We start from the raw sequence: 18999 nt of genomic DNA on the forward strand, positions 1-18999 counted from the left end.
TTTATGAGATGTTGATTTATGACAAACAATTATAAATGAGTCAGATTTAAATGATAATAACAAAATATTATTATATTTCCATTAGAGAGCTAAATTTGATCACTAAATTAAAGTCAGACATTTTTAAAGACCAAGGAGAAGATGAATTACAGAAACACCTGAATGTGCTCGTTCCAGGACATCCAGGACAGAATTAAAACTGTGACATGCATGTTGTCAGAGGAATTCACTAAAATATATGTAAGTCTATTAATGAGTTCAGGGAGGATACATTACATTAGAGCGACATTTTATGAAAACTACTCGAGGATGAAATTTTTTGAAAATTCATTGAAGTCAATGTTATACATACATGGAAATGTTGACTTGTGTGTCAGATATTTTAATATCATTCATTGATAGATAAATAATAATGAATGAAGCCACTTACCTTCTCTTGGTGAAATGGGAATGGGTGGTCTTTTTTCACAAATCTCGAAAAAACTTGGGAACCAACACCCACCAATTTTGAAAACGAGCGGGTTATCTGAGGGCGGTTGGACTGTTCCATGTCCATGACATCCTTGGGTTCCCCAGCAGTTGTGTTTTGCTCCTTAGATATTGAGCGAACGATGCAATGACTTATTTTTCTGGCAAAGCAATGAACAGCAGAAAGAGAAAATCCCTCAACCATGACTAAATAAAAAAAAAAACTTTGATGCGTCAGAAACCGCTCACTTAATTCATTCACGATATGTATTATTTGCAGGAGTTAAAAAAAACTTTAATAATCTTCGAAAATGTGTCGAATGTTTTGTGTCGAATCAGTGATTCGGAGTGATGGGTCGGTCATGAACGATTCGTTCATTTCATATGGTTCATTTAGCATGTCACGTGATTTTGGCGCTGTGTTTAACTCAATGTGAACATGATGATCTCTTGTCGTTTTTATTATCATTCACATTTTATATTTCTATATAGTTTTTAAAACACGATCTGTATAAGAAGTTGATACAATTTCATGAAAAAAAATTGCAATGGATTTGTAAAAGGTCTCATCTCATTGTGTTTGGACAGTGTTCTCGTTGCATTTACACTGTTTTTAACAGCAGGTGTCAGCGTGATATCTCCAAAAAGTCACACCACACCACTGTGTTAATCTCGATCCTTTGCTTGTTTTGCATGTCGGAAAATTTTTAGCTGAGTAAATATAAACTAACAGTAAAAACAAAATACACTTTAAAAATGTAACACGTGTCTGAACACGTGTATTAAATTCTCGGTTATTGAACTGTAAAATAATACAATGTAGTTGTAGTTCTTAAACATGTATGAGAGACATATAAATCACTGCTCATCTTTATCTCTTAATTTTCACCACCATCTTTCTTTCAAAAATAAAAACAAAATATTGCTTTATTAAATATGGATGATATCTGAATTGAGATGTGTTCTTTGTACTGTTAGAATGCAAAAAATAATAATAATAATAATAATAAGTTGAGATGAAATCAGTCGGACTTTTATCTTAGAAAGTGTTTATCCAGAATCCTTCACTACCGGAAGTGCCGTGCAGGTGAAAGCTTTGGAAAAGATCCACCCATTACCATCAGGAGAATATGGATTGCTGCTAAATTGTGGATAAACACTATAAGAGCAAGCCTCGGTATGACCATTATTCTGGATTTGTGCTTTTAATGTAGTATGCATAACTGCCGTGATAGCGTCATTCCTCCGAAGGGCGTGCAGCTCGCGCTTCTGTTCACTGAATAACAGTTACATTAAAAGGGAAATGATTATTCCCTCAGTAACGTTATATCTGTGTTATAAGAAGCTGACAGCGTGTGTGTCTGCTATAAATAGTTGCTGTCTTGTCCAATTGAACTGCACTGATCATATGATCACACCGCGCAGCTGATCTGATGCCGATTTGCATTGATCGTTATGATGTGATGGTTCCCATAGAAACAATTAAACCTATTGTAATACTAGTAGCATTTATTATTAAAAATACGCGTGTACAGTGTATTGATCGACTGACTGAGATTTTATTGTGACGAATCATGTTGTGTTGGCCAAAATACTGTTTTTTCATTACTTATTTTGTTTCATAATTTTAAAATGTAACTTAATGTTTACATTGATTGTTTCAGGTTATATTGTGACATCTTAGCATGTTGCCTAGTGTGTAAACCTGGATTCTTTGAAGTGTGTATTTTATCCTGGTTATCCAATAACGGTTGTAATGTTCAGTAGCTTTTATTTAAAATGTGTGACTATAAAGAGCAGTCTTCTTTCCCTGAGGATTATTTCTCAGAGTATAATGTGTGATGACCTCTGTTTGTTTATCCTGACAGTCTCTGAAGCAGAGGAAGATGGGAGGCTGGAGTGTGTTTGTGAGCGGCTGTGTTTGGGCCATTCTTCTCCTGGCTCTGTTTGGAGACTCACTGGCATCTACGCCTGAGTTCGACCCCTACAAAGTTCTTGGAGTGTCCAGACACGCCAGTCAGGCCGAAATCAAGAAAGTGTACAAGAAACTCGCAAGGGAATGGTGAGCATTCAGTGCGGAGATCATTGTGGAGACTTGCTGTGAATAAGGTTTTCTCATTTGATTCATTCACCATAATTAGCATCCTTCTTCTTGACTCGTATTAGTGTCCTGTAAAGAAGACATGTTGTGTAATGATTATGTAGCACTAGCAGTCACATTTCTTTTCTTCACATTTCTTTATCCATAGGCATCCAGACAAGAACAAAAGTCCAGGGGCAGAAGACATGTTTATTAAGATCAGTAAATCTTACGAGGTATGATGGTTGCATTGTGTATGTAAGAAATAATATAAAGTAAAAAAGCTAAAATTTTGCCACGTTACCTAATATAGATATCTCTGTATCAGTAAGAAATTATAATATTTCTAATTCTAAAAGAAGTCTCTTATGCTCTCTAACTAAGGTTTATTTTATTTTATTAAAGGAGCTGTATGCAAGAAATGTATTTCAATTAATCCTGATATGTCACTAGACATTATAAAATCATCTTCATTTCAAAAACTTATATCTCTGACAACAGTAGTCTGGCCAGGACACACAGCTCTACAGTAATTTGAAAGTGATTGCAGTACCAGTTTTGGCCACAATCTTGCATACGGCTCCTTTAAAACCACAGATAAAAACATATTTATTTGAATATATTTTCAAATGTAAGTTATTCCTGTGATTAGGGGTGAGCGACATGACCAAATTCTTATTTCACGATATGAGAAATTGTATTTCATGATAACGATATATATGTATCATGATATAGTTATTTTGTGTTATTTTATCTCATTTATGTAAAAAAACGTATTCTGGACAAATGTGGGCAAAATAGTTTTGATTTATTTTTTAAAAATACTTCCCTTGATCTGAGCGGTGCAAGACTTGGCTACTTTTCCTAAGTTTGCCTCCTGAACACACAATTTTTTTTTTTTACTCAATTCTACAATGTTAAGTGGGTGAAAAAAACCTCATTAATCTTGTATTTGGGTCAAAAATGGGCACCCATAGAAATAAATGGGAAAAACTGTAATTTAGAGCATTCTAAAATAAGCCAAAATAAGACACCAGGTGACAGCAAAGTCACTTCATCTTTAGGTTTTAGCTCTAAGAACTTATTGGAATGATATTTTAATGTAGTTAAAAAAAAATTTAAAAAATAAAACAAAAAAATAAGCATAATTTACATAGAAAATATGGTACTTTTTGAAGTAAATAAATTCAAAAATACCCCCAAACTTTATCGAAGACAGTGATATAACATTTATAATAAATAAAAATTAGGATCACACCTGAGTGCCCACATTTGTCCACAATTACAGGATTAAGGGCTATAAAGTGAATACGGTTTGAGGGCTACAACCACAGATAAAAACATATTTATTTGAATATTATTATATTTATTTGAATTCCTGTGATTAGGGTTGAGCGACATGACCAAATTCTTATTTCACGCCATGAGAAATTGTATTTCACGATAACTATATATATCATGGTATAGTTATTTTGTGTTATTTTGAAATAATAATATATTAAAAATAAGGGAAAAAAATAATTTCAATGCACAATGCAAATCAAAACAAGTCAAGAGCAGCAAGTTATTTTCTCTTTTGTTTGATGCACTCAAGCACATTAATGCAGCAAGTAGGAATAAGGAATATTTGTCACTTTATATTACTATGCATCTGATTTACACCCAACTGTTTGCTTTCACATCAGACTTAACCAGCGGTGTTTATGTGAATACTCCACACAATGGGCATTTTGATATAATACTTATAGCATTTTTTATTTAATAAATTTGTCATCAGTAGTGCTTTCTGTAATGTATATTTACACATAGACCCAAATAAAATCTGCTCATTATAAAGACTTCTTTTAAGGGTTCACATGCAATATGCTAACAACATGATTTTGAGAGGTTTCTCCCTTTTTTTTTGTCTTACACATAGAATAAGCAGGAGATTACACAATTTGAAGTTTATCGCAACTGGTGTAAGATGTTAACATTTGAAATATGTTTTCAGTAACAATCATGCATATGATTCCCTTCACATAGATTCTATCCAATGAGGAGCGAAGGGCAAACTATGACCGTTTTGGTCAAATGGACGAGAATCAAAACTTTGCACGGGCGCCACAAGGCTTCAGACACTTTCATGACAGTTTCTACTTCGATGAGTCATTCTTTCACTTTCCTCGGACGAGTCGAGATTTCACAGAGAGCAAGCACCTCCTTCACTTCAACCAATACATGAATGAGGTGCTGCCGGATAGTTTCAAGAGGCCCTACCTGATCAAGATCACATCCGAGTGGTGCTTCACCTGCATTCACATCGAGCCCGTGTGGAAGGACACAGTGCTGGAGCTGGAGCCGTTAGGTAGGTTCAGGAGTTGTGTGATATTCTAATTCACACTGCACCGATGGCAACAATCATCATATTATAGTAATTAAATTTTCAAACCTCAAAGAAGTATTTCACATAAAGGGATACTTCAGGATTTAGCATTAAGCCTTGTATTAGTAGGAAACCTGTAGTATTTTCCAATTACCGTGCTTTCCACCCTCACATCCCCCCGAGACGAGACATTTATGTATTTTTTGTCTGGAAAATCCTCCGATGACCCAATAACCTCTTGTTTTGATCTGAAGGGATTGGCATCGGTGTGGTGGATATCGGATATGAGAGACAGCTGGCTAACCATCTTGGCGCTCATCGCACACCTTCCATACTGGGTTTAATCAATGGCAAAGTCACTTTCTTCCACTACGCTGTGGCCAGGGAACACTTGAGGCAGTTCGTGGAAAGCCTTCTGCCCCAGAAGCTTGTGGAGAAGGTAGGACTGTGGGCTATATGTTTAATTCTGCAGGTTCTCAGGTTCACCTGCTTAATACAATCATTGGCTCAAATATGGACTATAAATACATGCATTATTATGAATTATATTAAGGTTTAATCATTTAATTTTTCCTTTCCCCTATATCTTAATTTATTTTTTCTATTAATGTACCTTTTCCTCTTTTTCCCTTTCAACTTCTTTCTTTCACCCATTTTCTTCTTTTTACTTTTCATTTATCCATCTCTGTTCATTTTCCATTTCCTTTTTCTTGACTTTTCCCTTTCTCTTCCTTTGCTTCCCTTTTCCCCTTTCTTTCCTCTTTCTTTTCCTTTTAATTTCATTTGCCTTTACACATTTCCTTCTCATTTTCCTTTCTTTTTCCCATTCATTCATATTTCCCTTTTTTCCAATTCCATTTGCCTTTCCCATTCTCATCATTTTCCTCTCCCTTTCCCATTTCCCGTCTCTCTTTTACGTTTCCTTTTTCCCTTCCTGTTCCTTTTGCATTCCCTTTCCTAATTTTCTCCCATCTCTTTTCTCTTTCCCTTTCTTTTTTCTGCTTTCTTTTCCTTTCTTTCCTATTTCCCCTTTACATTACCCTTCCCACTTTCCCGTATCTCCTTATCCTTTTCCGATTTTCCTTTCCCCTTTTATCTCTCTACTTTTCCTCTCCCTTTCCCTTTTCTATTTTCCTTTCCTGTTCCCTTTTCTTCCTTTCCTTTTCCAATTCCATTTGCCTTTCCCATTCTCATCCCTTTCCTTTCTCATTTCCCATCTCTCTTTTACGTTTCCTTTTTCCCTTCAATTTCCTTTTCCTAATTTTCTCCCATCTCTTTTCTCTTTCCCTTTCTTTTTTCTGCTTCTTTTCCTTTCTTTCCTTTTTCCCCTTTTCATGACCCTTCCCACTTTCCCGTATCTCCTCATCCTTTTCCAATTTTCCTTTCCTCTTTTATCTCTCTACTTTTCCTCTCCCTTTCCCTTTTCTCTTTTCCTTTCTTATTCACTTCCTGTTCCCTTTTCTCCCTTTCCTTTTCCAATTCCATTTGTCTTTCCCATTTCCCATCTTTCTTTTACGTTTCCTTTTTCCCTTCATGTTCCTTTTCCATTCCCTTTCCTAATTTTCTCCCATCTCTTTTCTCTTTCCCTTTCTTTTTTTCTGCTTTTTTCCTTTCTTTCCTTTTTCCCCTTTACATTACCCTTCCCACTTTCCCGTATCTCCTCATCCTTTTCCGATTTTCCTTTCCCCTTTTATCTCTCTACTTTTCCTCTCCCTTTACCTTTTCTATTTTCCTTTCTTATTCACTTCCTGTTCCCTTTTCTCCCTTTCCTTTTCCAATTCCATTTGCCTTTCCCATTCTCATCCTTTTCCTTTCCCATTTCCCATCTCTCTTTTACGTTTCCTTTTTCCCTTCATTTTCCTTCCTTTCCTAATTTTCTCCCATCTCTTTTCACCTTCCCTTTCTTTTTCTGCTTTCTTTTCCTTTCTTTCCTTTTTCCCCTTTACATGACACTTCCCACTTTTCCATATCTCCTTATCCCTTTCCAATTTTCCTTTCCCCTTTTATCTCTCTACTTTTCCTCTTTTCCATTCTTATTCACTTCCTGTTCCCTTTTCTCCCTTTCCTGTTTATATTTCTTTTCCTTACCCTCTATCTATTCCTTTTATTTCCTTTTCTATTCTCTTGTTTAAGGTGACGGATAGCAGCTACCTCGAGTTTCTAAACGGTTGGCGTGAGGAGAATAAACCAAGAGTGATAATGTTTGATGTAGCATCTAATATCCCTCTTTTGTATAAGGTGAGTGTTTATTAACCTAAATGTTCAAATAGTCATCTATTTTCTTGACACAAGTGGTTATATCCTCTTGTTCACAGCTCACCGCGTTTGCCTATAAAGACTACGTGAGGTTTGGCTATGTGGATATGGGCCTGACCGAGACCTCCCAAGTTGTGCAGAGTTTCAACATCAACACATACGCTCCCACCATGCTCCTGTTCAAAGAGAACACAGAGAAACCAGCGGATGTCATACAGGTGAAGCCAGTTCCCAGTTTCCTCACAGACTGCGTACCAGTAGGTATTTTGCTGGACAAGTCCTCTTCTGTTTTCACCCGTAGGCAAGAGGGATGAAAAAGCAGATAATTGACGAGTTTGTGTCCAATAACCGTTTTCTGCTGGTGCCGCGCCTGGTGAATCAGAAACTCTTCGATGAGCTGTGTCCAGTTAAACAGTTCCACCGCCGCAGGAAGTAAGAAATCTGACCTCTAGTTGTAGTCGATGGACTTACAGTGGTATGAATAAGTTTGGACACCCATGCTAAAGTTGCCTAAAAAGAGGAATAAAAAAATCATCTTTTGGATATTGATCTTAATGCCTTAATTAGAAAAATGAGGACAACTCCAACCTTTAAGGACACAAATTTTCTTTGTGAATGAATAATGTATCATACATAAATAAATGTTTTTCCTTAAAATACAGGGTGCATAAGTCACGGCACCCCTATGTTAAATTCCCATAGAGTCAGGCAGATTTTTAAAAGCCAGTTATTTCATGGATCCAGGATAATATGCATCCTGATAAAGTTCCCTTGGCCTTTGGGATTAAAATATCCCCACATCATCACACACCTTCCACCACACCTAGAGATTGGCATGGTTTTACTTCAGTTAGCCTAATAGCTGGTTTGATTTGCATTGAAAGATGATCTTCTGGAAAGTACATCACACAGTGAATGGGGATATTTTTATTCCAAAGGCCAAGGGAACTTTATCAGGATGCATATTATCCGGGATCCATGTAAAAATCCAATAAAAATCTGCCTGACTCGATGGGAATTTAACATAGGGGTGCCGTGACTTATGCACCCTGTATTTTAAGGAAAAACATTTATTTATGTATGATACATTATTCATTCACAAAGAAAATCGGTGTCCTTAAAGGTTGGAGTTTTCCTCATTTTTCTAATTAAGGCATTAAGATCAATATCCAAAAGATGATTTTTTATTCCTCTTTTTAGGCAACTTTAGCATGGGTGTCCAAACTTATTCACACCACTGTATGTTTCTGCGAAAACCGAAAACATCATCTCCTGTCTTCCTGTTTGACAGGTACTGTGTTCTTCTCGTCACTGGTGAAGGAGAGCAGTTTGTGTCTGTGAATGAGGCGTTCTTTGACTTTGCTTCCTCCAACACTAAAGAAGTCCTCAGGTTTGCTTATGTTTATCAGAGAAAACAGCAGCCTCTGTGTGACACCCTGCTCAAGACGGACGACACAACCCCTCCACAGGTCGGTGACGTTAATGTGCTTATACACTCATTATAGTCACCTTTTTTGATGTCGCATGAATTTCGATCTTTGGCGCGTGTGACTTCAGGTGATCGTCCTGGAGAGACGCAGTGCTGCCGGAAGGGTGTTGTATCGGACAGTGACGGGTGGATGGAATGGGAGTGATGATGATAAGCACCGCCTCCACGAGCTGCTTGAGCTCCTGCAAAGAGACCCCTCCTACCTTACCCACGATGCCATGCTCCCTGAACTAAACAACGAGTTTGCATCTGTGAGTCATACTGTAATGAGGGGATAACGATAAGATTGTCTTTGTAACTTTGACATTTCAACTCTTAGATTGAAGGATTTTAGAATGTTGTGTTGAACTGTAAGATCTAATTACTAAAAAATGATAATCAATGCAATCATACATTTTTTGTCTTTTTTTGTTCCAGATGTTTCTGATTCAGTGGATAAACACTGCATATGATTACCTCGCTCAGTTTTACTTTGATCTTCTCTACTCTAACTGGTGAGCACAACCGTACAGTTCACTGTCCTGTTTAAATGCAGGTTCTTACTCTTTTCCTGTAAAACTTAAGGAGTAGTTCACTTTTGAAAAAAACTGTTGCTGATAATTTACTCACCCCCGTGTCATCCAAGATGTTCATGTCTTTCTTTCTTCAGTCGAAAAGAAATTAAGGTTTTTGATGAAAACAATCCAGGATTTTTCTCCATATAATGGACTTCAATGGGGACCAAACGGCTCAAGGTCCAAATGAGAGTTTCAGTGCAGCTTTAAACGAAACCAGACGATGAATAAGGGTCTTATCAAGCGAAACAAACGCTCATTTAAAAAAAAAAAAAAGTTTAAGTTTTATAAGCTCAAATGCTCGCCTTGCTCTGTTCTGTGATGCGCGTTCGTGATTCTCCTGTTCGAACTCGTTCATCAAAATGAAAAAATCTTTTTTCATGTCATTTGGATCATTCAACGAACGAAATGAACGAGTTGACTCGGAAAAGATTCGTTCATTTTGATAAACGAGTTCAAATAGGAGAGACACGAACGCGCATCACAGAACAGAGCAAGGCGAGCATTTGAGCTTATAAAACTTAAACTTTGTTATTTTTTATTTGTTAAATGAGCAATCGTTTCGCTTGATAAGACCCTTATTCATCGTCTGGAATCGTTTAAAGCCCTTTGAAGCTGCACTGAAACTCTCTTTTGGACCTTGAACCATTTGGACCCCATTGAAGTCCATTATATGGAGAAAAATCCTGGAATGTTTTCATCAAAAACCTTAATTTCTTTTCGACTGAAGAAAGAAAGACATGGACATCTTGGATGACATGGGGGTGAGTAAATTATCAGCAAAAGTTTTTTTTTTTTTAAAGTGAATTACTCCTTTAAGCGTGTCATGAACCAGCCACGTATTTCCACAGTCTTGGGTCCAGATTTACTTACAACTTGCGCCAGGGCAAACCCTCTTTTGGCGTCATTATTTACTAAAGACAGTGAAAAATGAACGTTGAAAAGGCATGGACAGTTATTTCTACGGCTGACCTTATCACATATGCGTATGAGTTTCCCTTTCAGACGCAAAATTTATGGAGAGAGTATTTAATAATGAATCACGCGAGATGGTTTGCGCTCGTCAATTTACTGGTATTTGCACCCTAAAAAGCATGTCTTAAACCAGATGAACTTGGTAGATTGCGTCCGTCATTCTGGAAATGATCCGGCTGCGTCTGTGTTAAACATTTCATGCAAAAATGTTTTTTAAATACAAATGTTACAACAAATACGTACTAATAATGACATTAATCAGTCAGTGCCATCGCCTATAGAGAAATGCACATTAAGTTAAACGTCATGCAGTAAGCGCAGTGCTAATTTAGCTTCCGCGAGAACGCTTGGATATGCCCCTAATTATAGCGCGCATTTATATAGGTTACAGTAGAGCGAGACGCCGTGCAAAGTGGCTAAATTTAGGTTACTACATACATGTTTCAAATGATAATCCATGTTTGAGATTAGAGTTTAGCACATTTTTAACCCTCTCGAAATGATCCCACACTTTGGATTTCCTGTCCAACATAATTTTTTTAACATAACTTTTTTTTTTGACCAATTAAAATTTGGTTGACCAAGCATCTTCTCATCGATTAACGTTTGGTCAACTATTAGAGGGCAGCACTACTATTTCATAGTTTATTTTATTTTTATTTTATTGAATTTCATTAGTTTTTGCAGTCCTACAATTTTTGCTGACGTCTAGTTCTGCTTCCCCCAGGCGTGAGATGATGCCCGTACTGTCTCTGATCTTCTCCGCTCTTTTCATCCTCTTTGGGACTGTAATCATTCAGGCTTTCAGGTAGGACTCCAGGTTTGGTTTGTTGTATCCCAGTGCATTTCTAAGGAGAGTTGTATATTATATTTACCTGTTTGTTTTTTTTAATGAACAGTGACTCTGGGGAAGAAAAACCTGCCAAACAAAAGACGGCTGATTCACCAAAGACAGCGGAGAGCTCTCCAGGACCCGAGAGCACCTCGAGGTGTGGAACTGTTTGTTTGAGATGACATAAGTGAATATAACGGCATGTTAAATATAGAATTTGAGATCACAGGCCCCGTTTACACCTGGTATTAAGATGTGTTTTGGATGATCGTATCACTCGAGCGGATTTTCGATGTATTGCAGTTTTTCGCACTGGAATTGTTCGCACTAGCTGTTTATTAGACAAATTGTCTTAGAGTTGGTTTTCTTGTTACAGTCGTCCACCTAAAAAGAATTTTGTGGAGGTGACGGAGCTGACGGACATCACCTACATGAGTAACCTAGTCAGGTTAAAGCCTGGTCACATCAACGTAGTGCTGATCCTCACTGATGCTTCGAAGCAAGTGCTGCTCAGGAAATTTGCCAAAGAAGTATATTCATTCTCAGGGTGAGTCCTGTGTGTGTGTGTTTTTGTCTGAATGCTAAAACCTGTTTCTGGAGATCAACCTTCTTGCAGAGTTTAAGTTCTGATCCATTTAACACTAACTGTGTTGCACATCTGCAAAACAAATCATAGGATTCTTCATCTATCAAGCTTTAGACAACTGAGCCAAAGTTCAAAACTTAAAGATACAACATAGGAATATTCCTAATCTGACGTTGAATTGAGTGCAGCTCTTGCACAAGTGACTGTATTTTTCAATTAAGGGCTCTCTTCAAAAAAAATCTCTGAGCCATTTGCCGAGTAGGAATGCATAGGGTACGATTTAAAGGTGTGGAAATAGTTAGGGCTGTGTTTTCATAAAGCATTGTGAGCCTTAGTACATCTTGGAGAACACTGGTGCCAATGGTTTCTATAATCGAGTTAGCCTTGCAACGCTGTTTGGAAATACAGCCCTGGTTATCTGGGGTTGTTCGTTTAACAGTCACACTTGGGGTGTTCGGGTCCAAATGGACCCAAAGGGCGGGATTCATATTTTAAAAATAAAAAAAACTTATTTTTTTATATTTATTTGTTTTTTATAATATTTTTTGCATTTTTGCATTTTTTCTTTTCTTTTTGGGTGTTTTGAGAAAATTTCAAAAATAAAAAAAAATTATAATTAAAATTAATCCAATAATTATGACCCATTTTTCCCCATTGAATATAATAAAAAAAATATTTAAAAAAAAAAACAACATTTTTTTTAAAGCTGTATTTCATTTTAGAGTCAAGCCTAGGCCTCATAAAAGCATTTTTTTAAATGAGATGGATGCCATCTGGTGGACAAACTGAGCATTTTAAAATTGCAAAACGCATGTATAATCAGAACTTTTTGGTGTGTTTGTGTATAAAAGTGTGTGTGTGTGTGTGGATGTGTCTGTTTTGCACTCTTGATGTTTTATAGATTTACCCCTTCACTGTTGTTCTGGATCATGGCTGATTTGTAGATTTTACACACAAAAAACTCAGTTTTTGCCAATTTCCCATTCATTTTCCATGCGGGTCCATTTGGACACCGAAGTGTGACTATTTTTTTTACAACCACTTAGACTATTCACATCCTGTCCCCAATTTTTTGGGTGTTCACATTCCAAATACCAACAAAGTCACCAAATTCCGGACCATTCCGAGGAAGCCGTGATTTTTAAAAAAAAAATTATTTGAATTCTTTGGGACCATTTGGGCCGAACAACCCTAGAGAGTTAAAAAAAAAAAAAAAAAAAAAAAAAAAAAGCACAACTGGACCCATTATTCCAAAATTTTTATTGGTCACAGTAAGCCCTAAATTCCTATGCTGAAATGCTGGAAGAAAGTAGATCTCCAGTAGCTGTACTTAAGCACCCCTGCGTAATTTTTGTAACAAAAAAATCCATTCCTACTTCCTCTTGCAGGTCTCCGACTCTCCACTACTCGTTTTTAAACGTGGACAAGCACAGCCAATGGATGGATTCCCTCATGGAGTCGGCTCCTGATGCCAGGCCGTCAGACTGCTTGGACGAAGAGGAAGAGGAGGACGCCACCTCCAACAAATCAGACTACACTGGCCACGTCCTGGCGCTCAACGGCCACAAGAAGTACTTCTGCCTGTTCAGACCTGTGTTCACGGGGGAGGAAGCCGAAAGCAGCAGGTGGTCCGACGAGGACGCGTCCGCAGCCGGGCCAAGCAAACCCTCGAGGTCCCGGTCAAGTTCCCGACAGAAGGCCACCACTCTGGAGATCCACCACAAACTGGACCGACTGGGTCTGTGGATGGAGAGGCTCATGGAGGGAACTCTACCGAGACACTATGTTCCGGCCTGGCCCGGTCTGGACACCATAACGCCACAGAAATAAGACTCAGACCTATTGCAGGAGGCATGCTGTAGTGAAATCTAGCGTTCAACATCTTTTCTATCCAAACGACGTAGTTATTATGTGATTTTAAGTTATTCTGTAAAACGCACTGGTTATGAGTAGAGGTTTTCTTCGTTTAGAGCACCATGTGCTCGTCTGCTGCTTTAGGGGCAAAACGCCTCTCCATCTGCAACGTACACTGTCTTTTTGTTCATATGGTTGTTTCATTACTGTAAAGATGCCAATATCCAGATAAAGCCACTCTGTGTAGCTTCCAACATGTGTCTTAACACAGCTGGGTATATGGCGGCGACGGCCCACACTTATGATTTTGTCCAGGACCCGGTGAATTCAAGCGATGGCCCTGGCTTCAGAAGCAGTTCATAGTAAGGTAACCTTTCTGCCTTTTTTCCAGTCACTATTTGGATGATAGAAATAAGAAAAAATGTGTGTGTGTGTGTGGGGGAATGGGTTAGTCAACCCATTCTCCTTATGCAAAATCTCTGACTACAATTTTACTAAACTGTGGTGCATGAAAAGGTTGAAAATGTTATGTTTTAAAAGATTAGGTTTTACTGCCATTTGTGCATGTGCTGCCTTTCCTCAAACTCCATACTTTGTTTTATCTCATTTGCACTTTGATGACTTGCTTAGCATAAACTTAATAATATTTAAAGAGAGGTTCTTACTGCATCTGAATTAACATAACCAGTCGAATCAGGTTAAAAATGTCTCTAGGTCATCAGTTGGCATTTTCTTTTGAGAAAATGACTTTATGTTGCACTTTTTTGTGGTTGATTTGCATATCATGTGCATTGTTTAAAAATAATAATAAAGTTTGTACTGTAGCAACATGTTTAGACTCATATTTATAACCCTCATATTTATAACTGCATTTAAGGTCCCATATTATGACCCTTTTCACAAGATGTAAAATAAGTCTCTGATGTCCCCAGAATGTGTATGTGAAGTTTCAGCTCAAAATACCCAACAGATCATTTTTTACAGCATGTTTAAATTGTCATTTTTGGGGGCTCAGAAAAACACGCTGTTGAGTGTGTGCCCTTTAAATGCAAATGAGCTGCTGCTGCCGGCACAGGGGGCGGAGCTTCACGAGCTCGCGCTCAGTCTCTCAGGACAATTTCACCTCACGGAATAATAATATCAGAACTCTCAATAACGGTGTTCATTTCGAGTTGGACAATCATGCCTACAGAGTCAGAGTGCTGTATAGAGATGGAACAGGTATAGTTAGTAGTTTAATTACGGTTTTTATAACGTATTTGTCATCTGCTTGGATGTATGCTTTATTTATTAATAGCCCACAAGTCTGCTGTTTCGGTATGATCAAACATATACTGATGAGTTTCATAAAGTTTATTGTACATCACACAGAAGATGAAGCGTCAGTTTTACTTCAGAAAATCACCAAAAGAGCTGAGTAAACAGTAAGTTATAAGAAGTGCAGTTGAGGGAGCATTCCTGTGGGCGGCGGACGTTAGTCAAAAAACTGACTACTGACGTCATTAAAGAAGGAAGTAGGGGGATGTAGTCCAAACGGGCCGCTCGATGTAGGCTACTTCTGTTAAATAAAATATCTCACTTGGCATTGAACTTTGAGCTTTATAATTTTACAGATATTTTTTATACTCTAACAACAACATTACACACTAACTAAAGTTTGTTTGAAACATGGGGTCACGAAGAACGGGACCTTTAACTTTGCATTTATTGAAAAATAATAATAATTTCAAACTTTTAAGTATATAAATTATACATTCACACAATATTAAACACCATTAATCCTCTCTCTGACTCCACAGTAAAACTCTGAGGAACTAAGACTTCAAAACTCATTCCGAATATTCACTTTCTTCATTCTTAAGTCTTCTGGACCGAAAGACGCCGGCAGCAGTTCCTCAACGGTCATCTCCACAAAGGAACCGTCAGGTTTGGACATATACACGTCCCAGTTAGCACCAAACTGTAGGTGTAAACAGAAATAACATGTTTAATGAAATCTGTTTGTGATGCTTAAAGGGATAGTTCACTTTGATACTAAATACTGTTCGTTTTCTCACACAAACCGCTCGTTTCGTGTCTTAGGCCATCAATGTGTACTTACATTTACGAGTCATTAAATCATGTTTAATTTGGACTTCTCTGTGCATGCTCTTTGAGGTGGTGACCATAGACCTGCATTATATGACTGACAGACAAGAACGATTTGACCTAAAAATATCAAAATTTAAACTATTGTGGAAACAAAGACACCTATATCTTGGATGCCCTTGAGGCAAGCTAAAACATTTAAAAAAATTAATTTCAAAGTGAACTATCCCTTTAATTGATTGATGTGAACGGCTGTGGAATATGACACTTGCCTCTCTCATGAATTGCCTACAGCCTCCACAGGGGGAAATGAAGTGCTCACACAAATCACTGAAAGAGCAGAAGACACTTACACTGATGCTGTATTATACTAGGAGAGACATCTTCCAGATAGCTAGTTAAAATGGTTACAGATGTTATAGCACTTGTATAGCCACTAGAGGGCCTGTTAAGATTACCTCGCAATAGCAATGGCTTTGAAATCCCTGTAGCCCTCAGATACGGCTTTTGAGATGGCTGTTCTCTCAGCACAGATTCCCAAGTTGAAGCATGCGTTTTCCACATTACAGCCTGATGTCGAGCAATAATGAAAATATCATAATTCATTTCGTTTTTTATTAACATACAGTGGCCCCTGTGTAAAATTGTAGGAATCAAAGGCCTGGTTTCACAGACAAGGCTCAGATTAAGCCAGTATTAGACTTAGGACATATAGTTACTCACCCTCAAGTTATTGCAAACCTGTAAAAATCTCTTTCTTCTACTGAACACAATATATCTTCCTTTGTGTTAAGAGAGAAATTCATACAGGTTTGAAACAACTTGAGGGTGAGTATATGACAACATTTGAAGTAGTTTTATTAAATGTGCCTTAACATTTTTAAGAGTGTCAGAGCAAACAAGCATTTTAGTCTTGGACTATCGGCTTAAACCTCGTCTGTGAAACTGGGCATATAGTGTTCAAATATGTTACATCACACTGTAAACACAAATGGGGTACATTTTGAACTTCGAGTTTTATTTCTATTGGCAGGTCAGAAGGGGGCCTGTCAGGGCCAAGGTTTTTATTTACTTTCTGCATGTGACGACAAAACTGTCCAGTGACTAACACATGGTCTCTGAATAACTCAAGGCTGTGACTGTTGATCATCTCTAATACTTTATCCAATCATTAGTTTAGACCAACAGAAATCACCGTCAGGGACATCATGTGTGCTAAATAATGGTGCACTGAATTTGAAATTAGATTACAGTGGGATTAAAGTTGCTCCGAGTTCAAAGGCTTAGATTTACAGTAGTAACAAGAAAAATTATATATTCAATTATTATGGGATCTCATTCAATGCTTTCATAATATTTACTTGTTAAAATAATAATTTTGTTTCTGTATTTTAAAAATATATTTTTATGTTGACATTTTCATGACGGTAACAAAAATGTAGTACAAACTTTGCTAAAGTGATTGTTTTGAATAACCTATACATTATTAAAAACATATTATTTTAGCTGAAGTATTTGTATCAATACTTTGTGCCCGTGTGTGGTGTAAAAGGCCTGCCTCGCAAGCTCTTACATTTATACGATTTTAAACAAAATAAACCACTTTATGCTTTTTCACCTCATATTATTTCCAAAAGGTTTAGCATGCAAACACAAAGTCTCTTCAGGGGTTGCGATAGAATGCAAAAAAGCATTAAAATTCTCCCAACCTCATTATTTTTCCCATATTTGTGCCTCGTTACTGCCTAAAAACCATCTGAAAACCAATGCAGAATGATATTATATAAAATTTCACCTGCATCACTTTCACCTCCACCATTTACTATCGGTCTTGCAACGAGACGAACACTGCAACAATGGTGACGGTGTTATAATAGTGTCCTTTTATAATACATTCCTCTAATGCAGTTATTCTTTACAACAATCAGTAACTGAGGTGCAAGACAGTGAAAACTAGAAAATCTGACGGCTGAATGTCACATGGGCAAAGGAGTAGTTCACTTTTGAAAAAACTTTTGCTGATAATTTACTCACCCCCATGTCATCCAAGATGTCCATGTCTTTCTTTCTTCGGTCGAAAAGAAATTAAGATTTTTGAAGAAAACATTCCAGGATTTTTCTCCATATAATGGACTTCAATGGGAACCAAACGGCTCAAGGTCCAAATGAGAGTTTCAGTGCAAAACTGTTCAAAGGGCTTTAAACGACACCAGACGATGAATAAGGGTCTTATCAAGCGAAACGATCGCTCATTTAATAAATAAATAACAAAGTTTAAGTTTTATAAGCTCAAATGCTCGCCTTGCTCTGTTCTGTGATGCGTGTTCTTGACTTTCCTGTTCGAACTCGTTCATCAAAATGAACAAATCTTTTCCAAAGTCAACTCGTTCATTTCATTCGTTGAATCAACCAAATGACACGAAAAATGATTTGTTCATTTTGATAAACAAACGAGCAGCACAGAACAGAGCAAGGCGACCATTTGAGCTTATAAAACTTAAAAATAAAATAAAGAAATTTAAATGAGCGATCGTTTCGCTTGATAAGACCCTTATTCATCGTCTGGTGTCGTTTAAAGCCCTTTGAACAGTTTGCACTGAAACTGTCTTTTGGACCTTGAACCGTTTGGTCCCCATTGAAGTCCATTGGAATGTTTTCATTAAAAACCTTAATTTCTTTTCGACTGAAGAAAGAAAGACGTGGACATCTTGGATGACATGGGGGTGAGTAAATTATCAGCAAAAGATTTTTTAAAAGTGAACTACTCCTTTAAGTGTAATTCACGTATCAGAGATTAATTTCAGGCATTCCCTCACCTGTGAAAACCGTCCCGTCGTGTGTCAGTAGCGCCGCCCCGACTCTGAACTTGCTGTAGGGGCAGTAGGCAAACTTTGTGGCCTCTTGGGACCTCCGAATCAACTCTTTTATCCCCAACAAGTGCCCATTCAACCCATTAACAAGCTCATGTCTCAGCTTTTGGTCTTCCATGTTCTATACTGTGTGTGTGTGTGTGTAGAGTCTCTCCGTGGCTCAACAGACTTGACTGTGAATTTGTTTTTCCAGATCTAACATCCAATCCCCTTTTCCCAGATTTCCCACCTCCCCGATGTGCTGTGTTTGATGTGTGTGATGCTGTCATGCTGAAAGGTTATGTAATTTCCAGTCAGAGTGACAGCGACCTTTTCCTTAGCCACACCAAAACAGTGAGGATGAGGTGTAAAGGTCACTGCACAATAATACTCTGACATCCCAATGGAATTACAGCGAAATCGCATTCGCTTTTCACAACAGACTGCTGGAGATAAACAGGCCAACAGGGATGGTAACGCTGGGAAAATACTCGATTTATTTATTTGATGGTCTCCTGCCTTGAAATAACATTAAAAATAGAATGAAAAAAGAGTTTAAATCATTTTTGTTTGTTGGAATTTGGTGCCATTATACAATCATGA

General features: G+C 37.5%; 2 protein-coding genes across 2 annotated transcripts; one reads left to right on the forward strand and one right to left on the reverse strand.

The window, feature by feature from the left end:
* Nucleotides 1-1516: 1516 nt before the first annotated feature.
* On the forward strand, nt 1517-14289 carry dnajc16l (DnaJ (Hsp40) homolog, subfamily C, member 16 like). The gene is made up of 15 exons (XM_039663380.2): nt 1517-1645; nt 2337-2530; nt 2718-2784; nt 4574-4895; nt 5168-5352; nt 7047-7151; nt 7229-7387; nt 7471-7601; nt 8461-8638; nt 8727-8909; nt 9076-9152; nt 10915-10995; nt 11087-11176; nt 11396-11566; nt 12994-14289. The coding sequence occupies exons 2-15, from the start codon at nt 2355-2357 to the stop codon at nt 13433-13435; spliced, it is 2367 nt and encodes a 788-aa protein (XP_039519314.2). The 5' UTR covers nt 1517-1645; nt 2337-2354; the 3' UTR covers nt 13436-14289.
* An 857-nt stretch (nt 14290-15146) lies between these two features.
* On the reverse strand, nt 15147-18654 carry cdab (cytidine deaminase b). The gene is made up of 4 exons (XM_039663284.2): nt 18364-18654; nt 16006-16117; nt 15820-15877; nt 15147-15419 (listed from the first exon to the last, which is right to left on the reverse strand). The coding sequence occupies exons 1-4, from the start codon at nt 18533-18535 to the stop codon at nt 15282-15284; spliced, it is 480 nt and encodes a 159-aa protein (XP_039519218.2). The 5' UTR covers nt 18536-18654; the 3' UTR covers nt 15147-15281.
* Nucleotides 18655-18999: the final 345 nt, after the last annotated feature.

This window comes from Pimephales promelas, chromosome 21 (genome assembly GCF_988280905.1).
Source record: "Pimephales promelas chromosome 21, fPimPro1.hap1.1, whole genome shotgun sequence".
NCBI classification, from domain to species: Eukaryota; Metazoa; Chordata; class Actinopteri; order Cypriniformes; family Leuciscidae; genus Pimephales; species Pimephales promelas.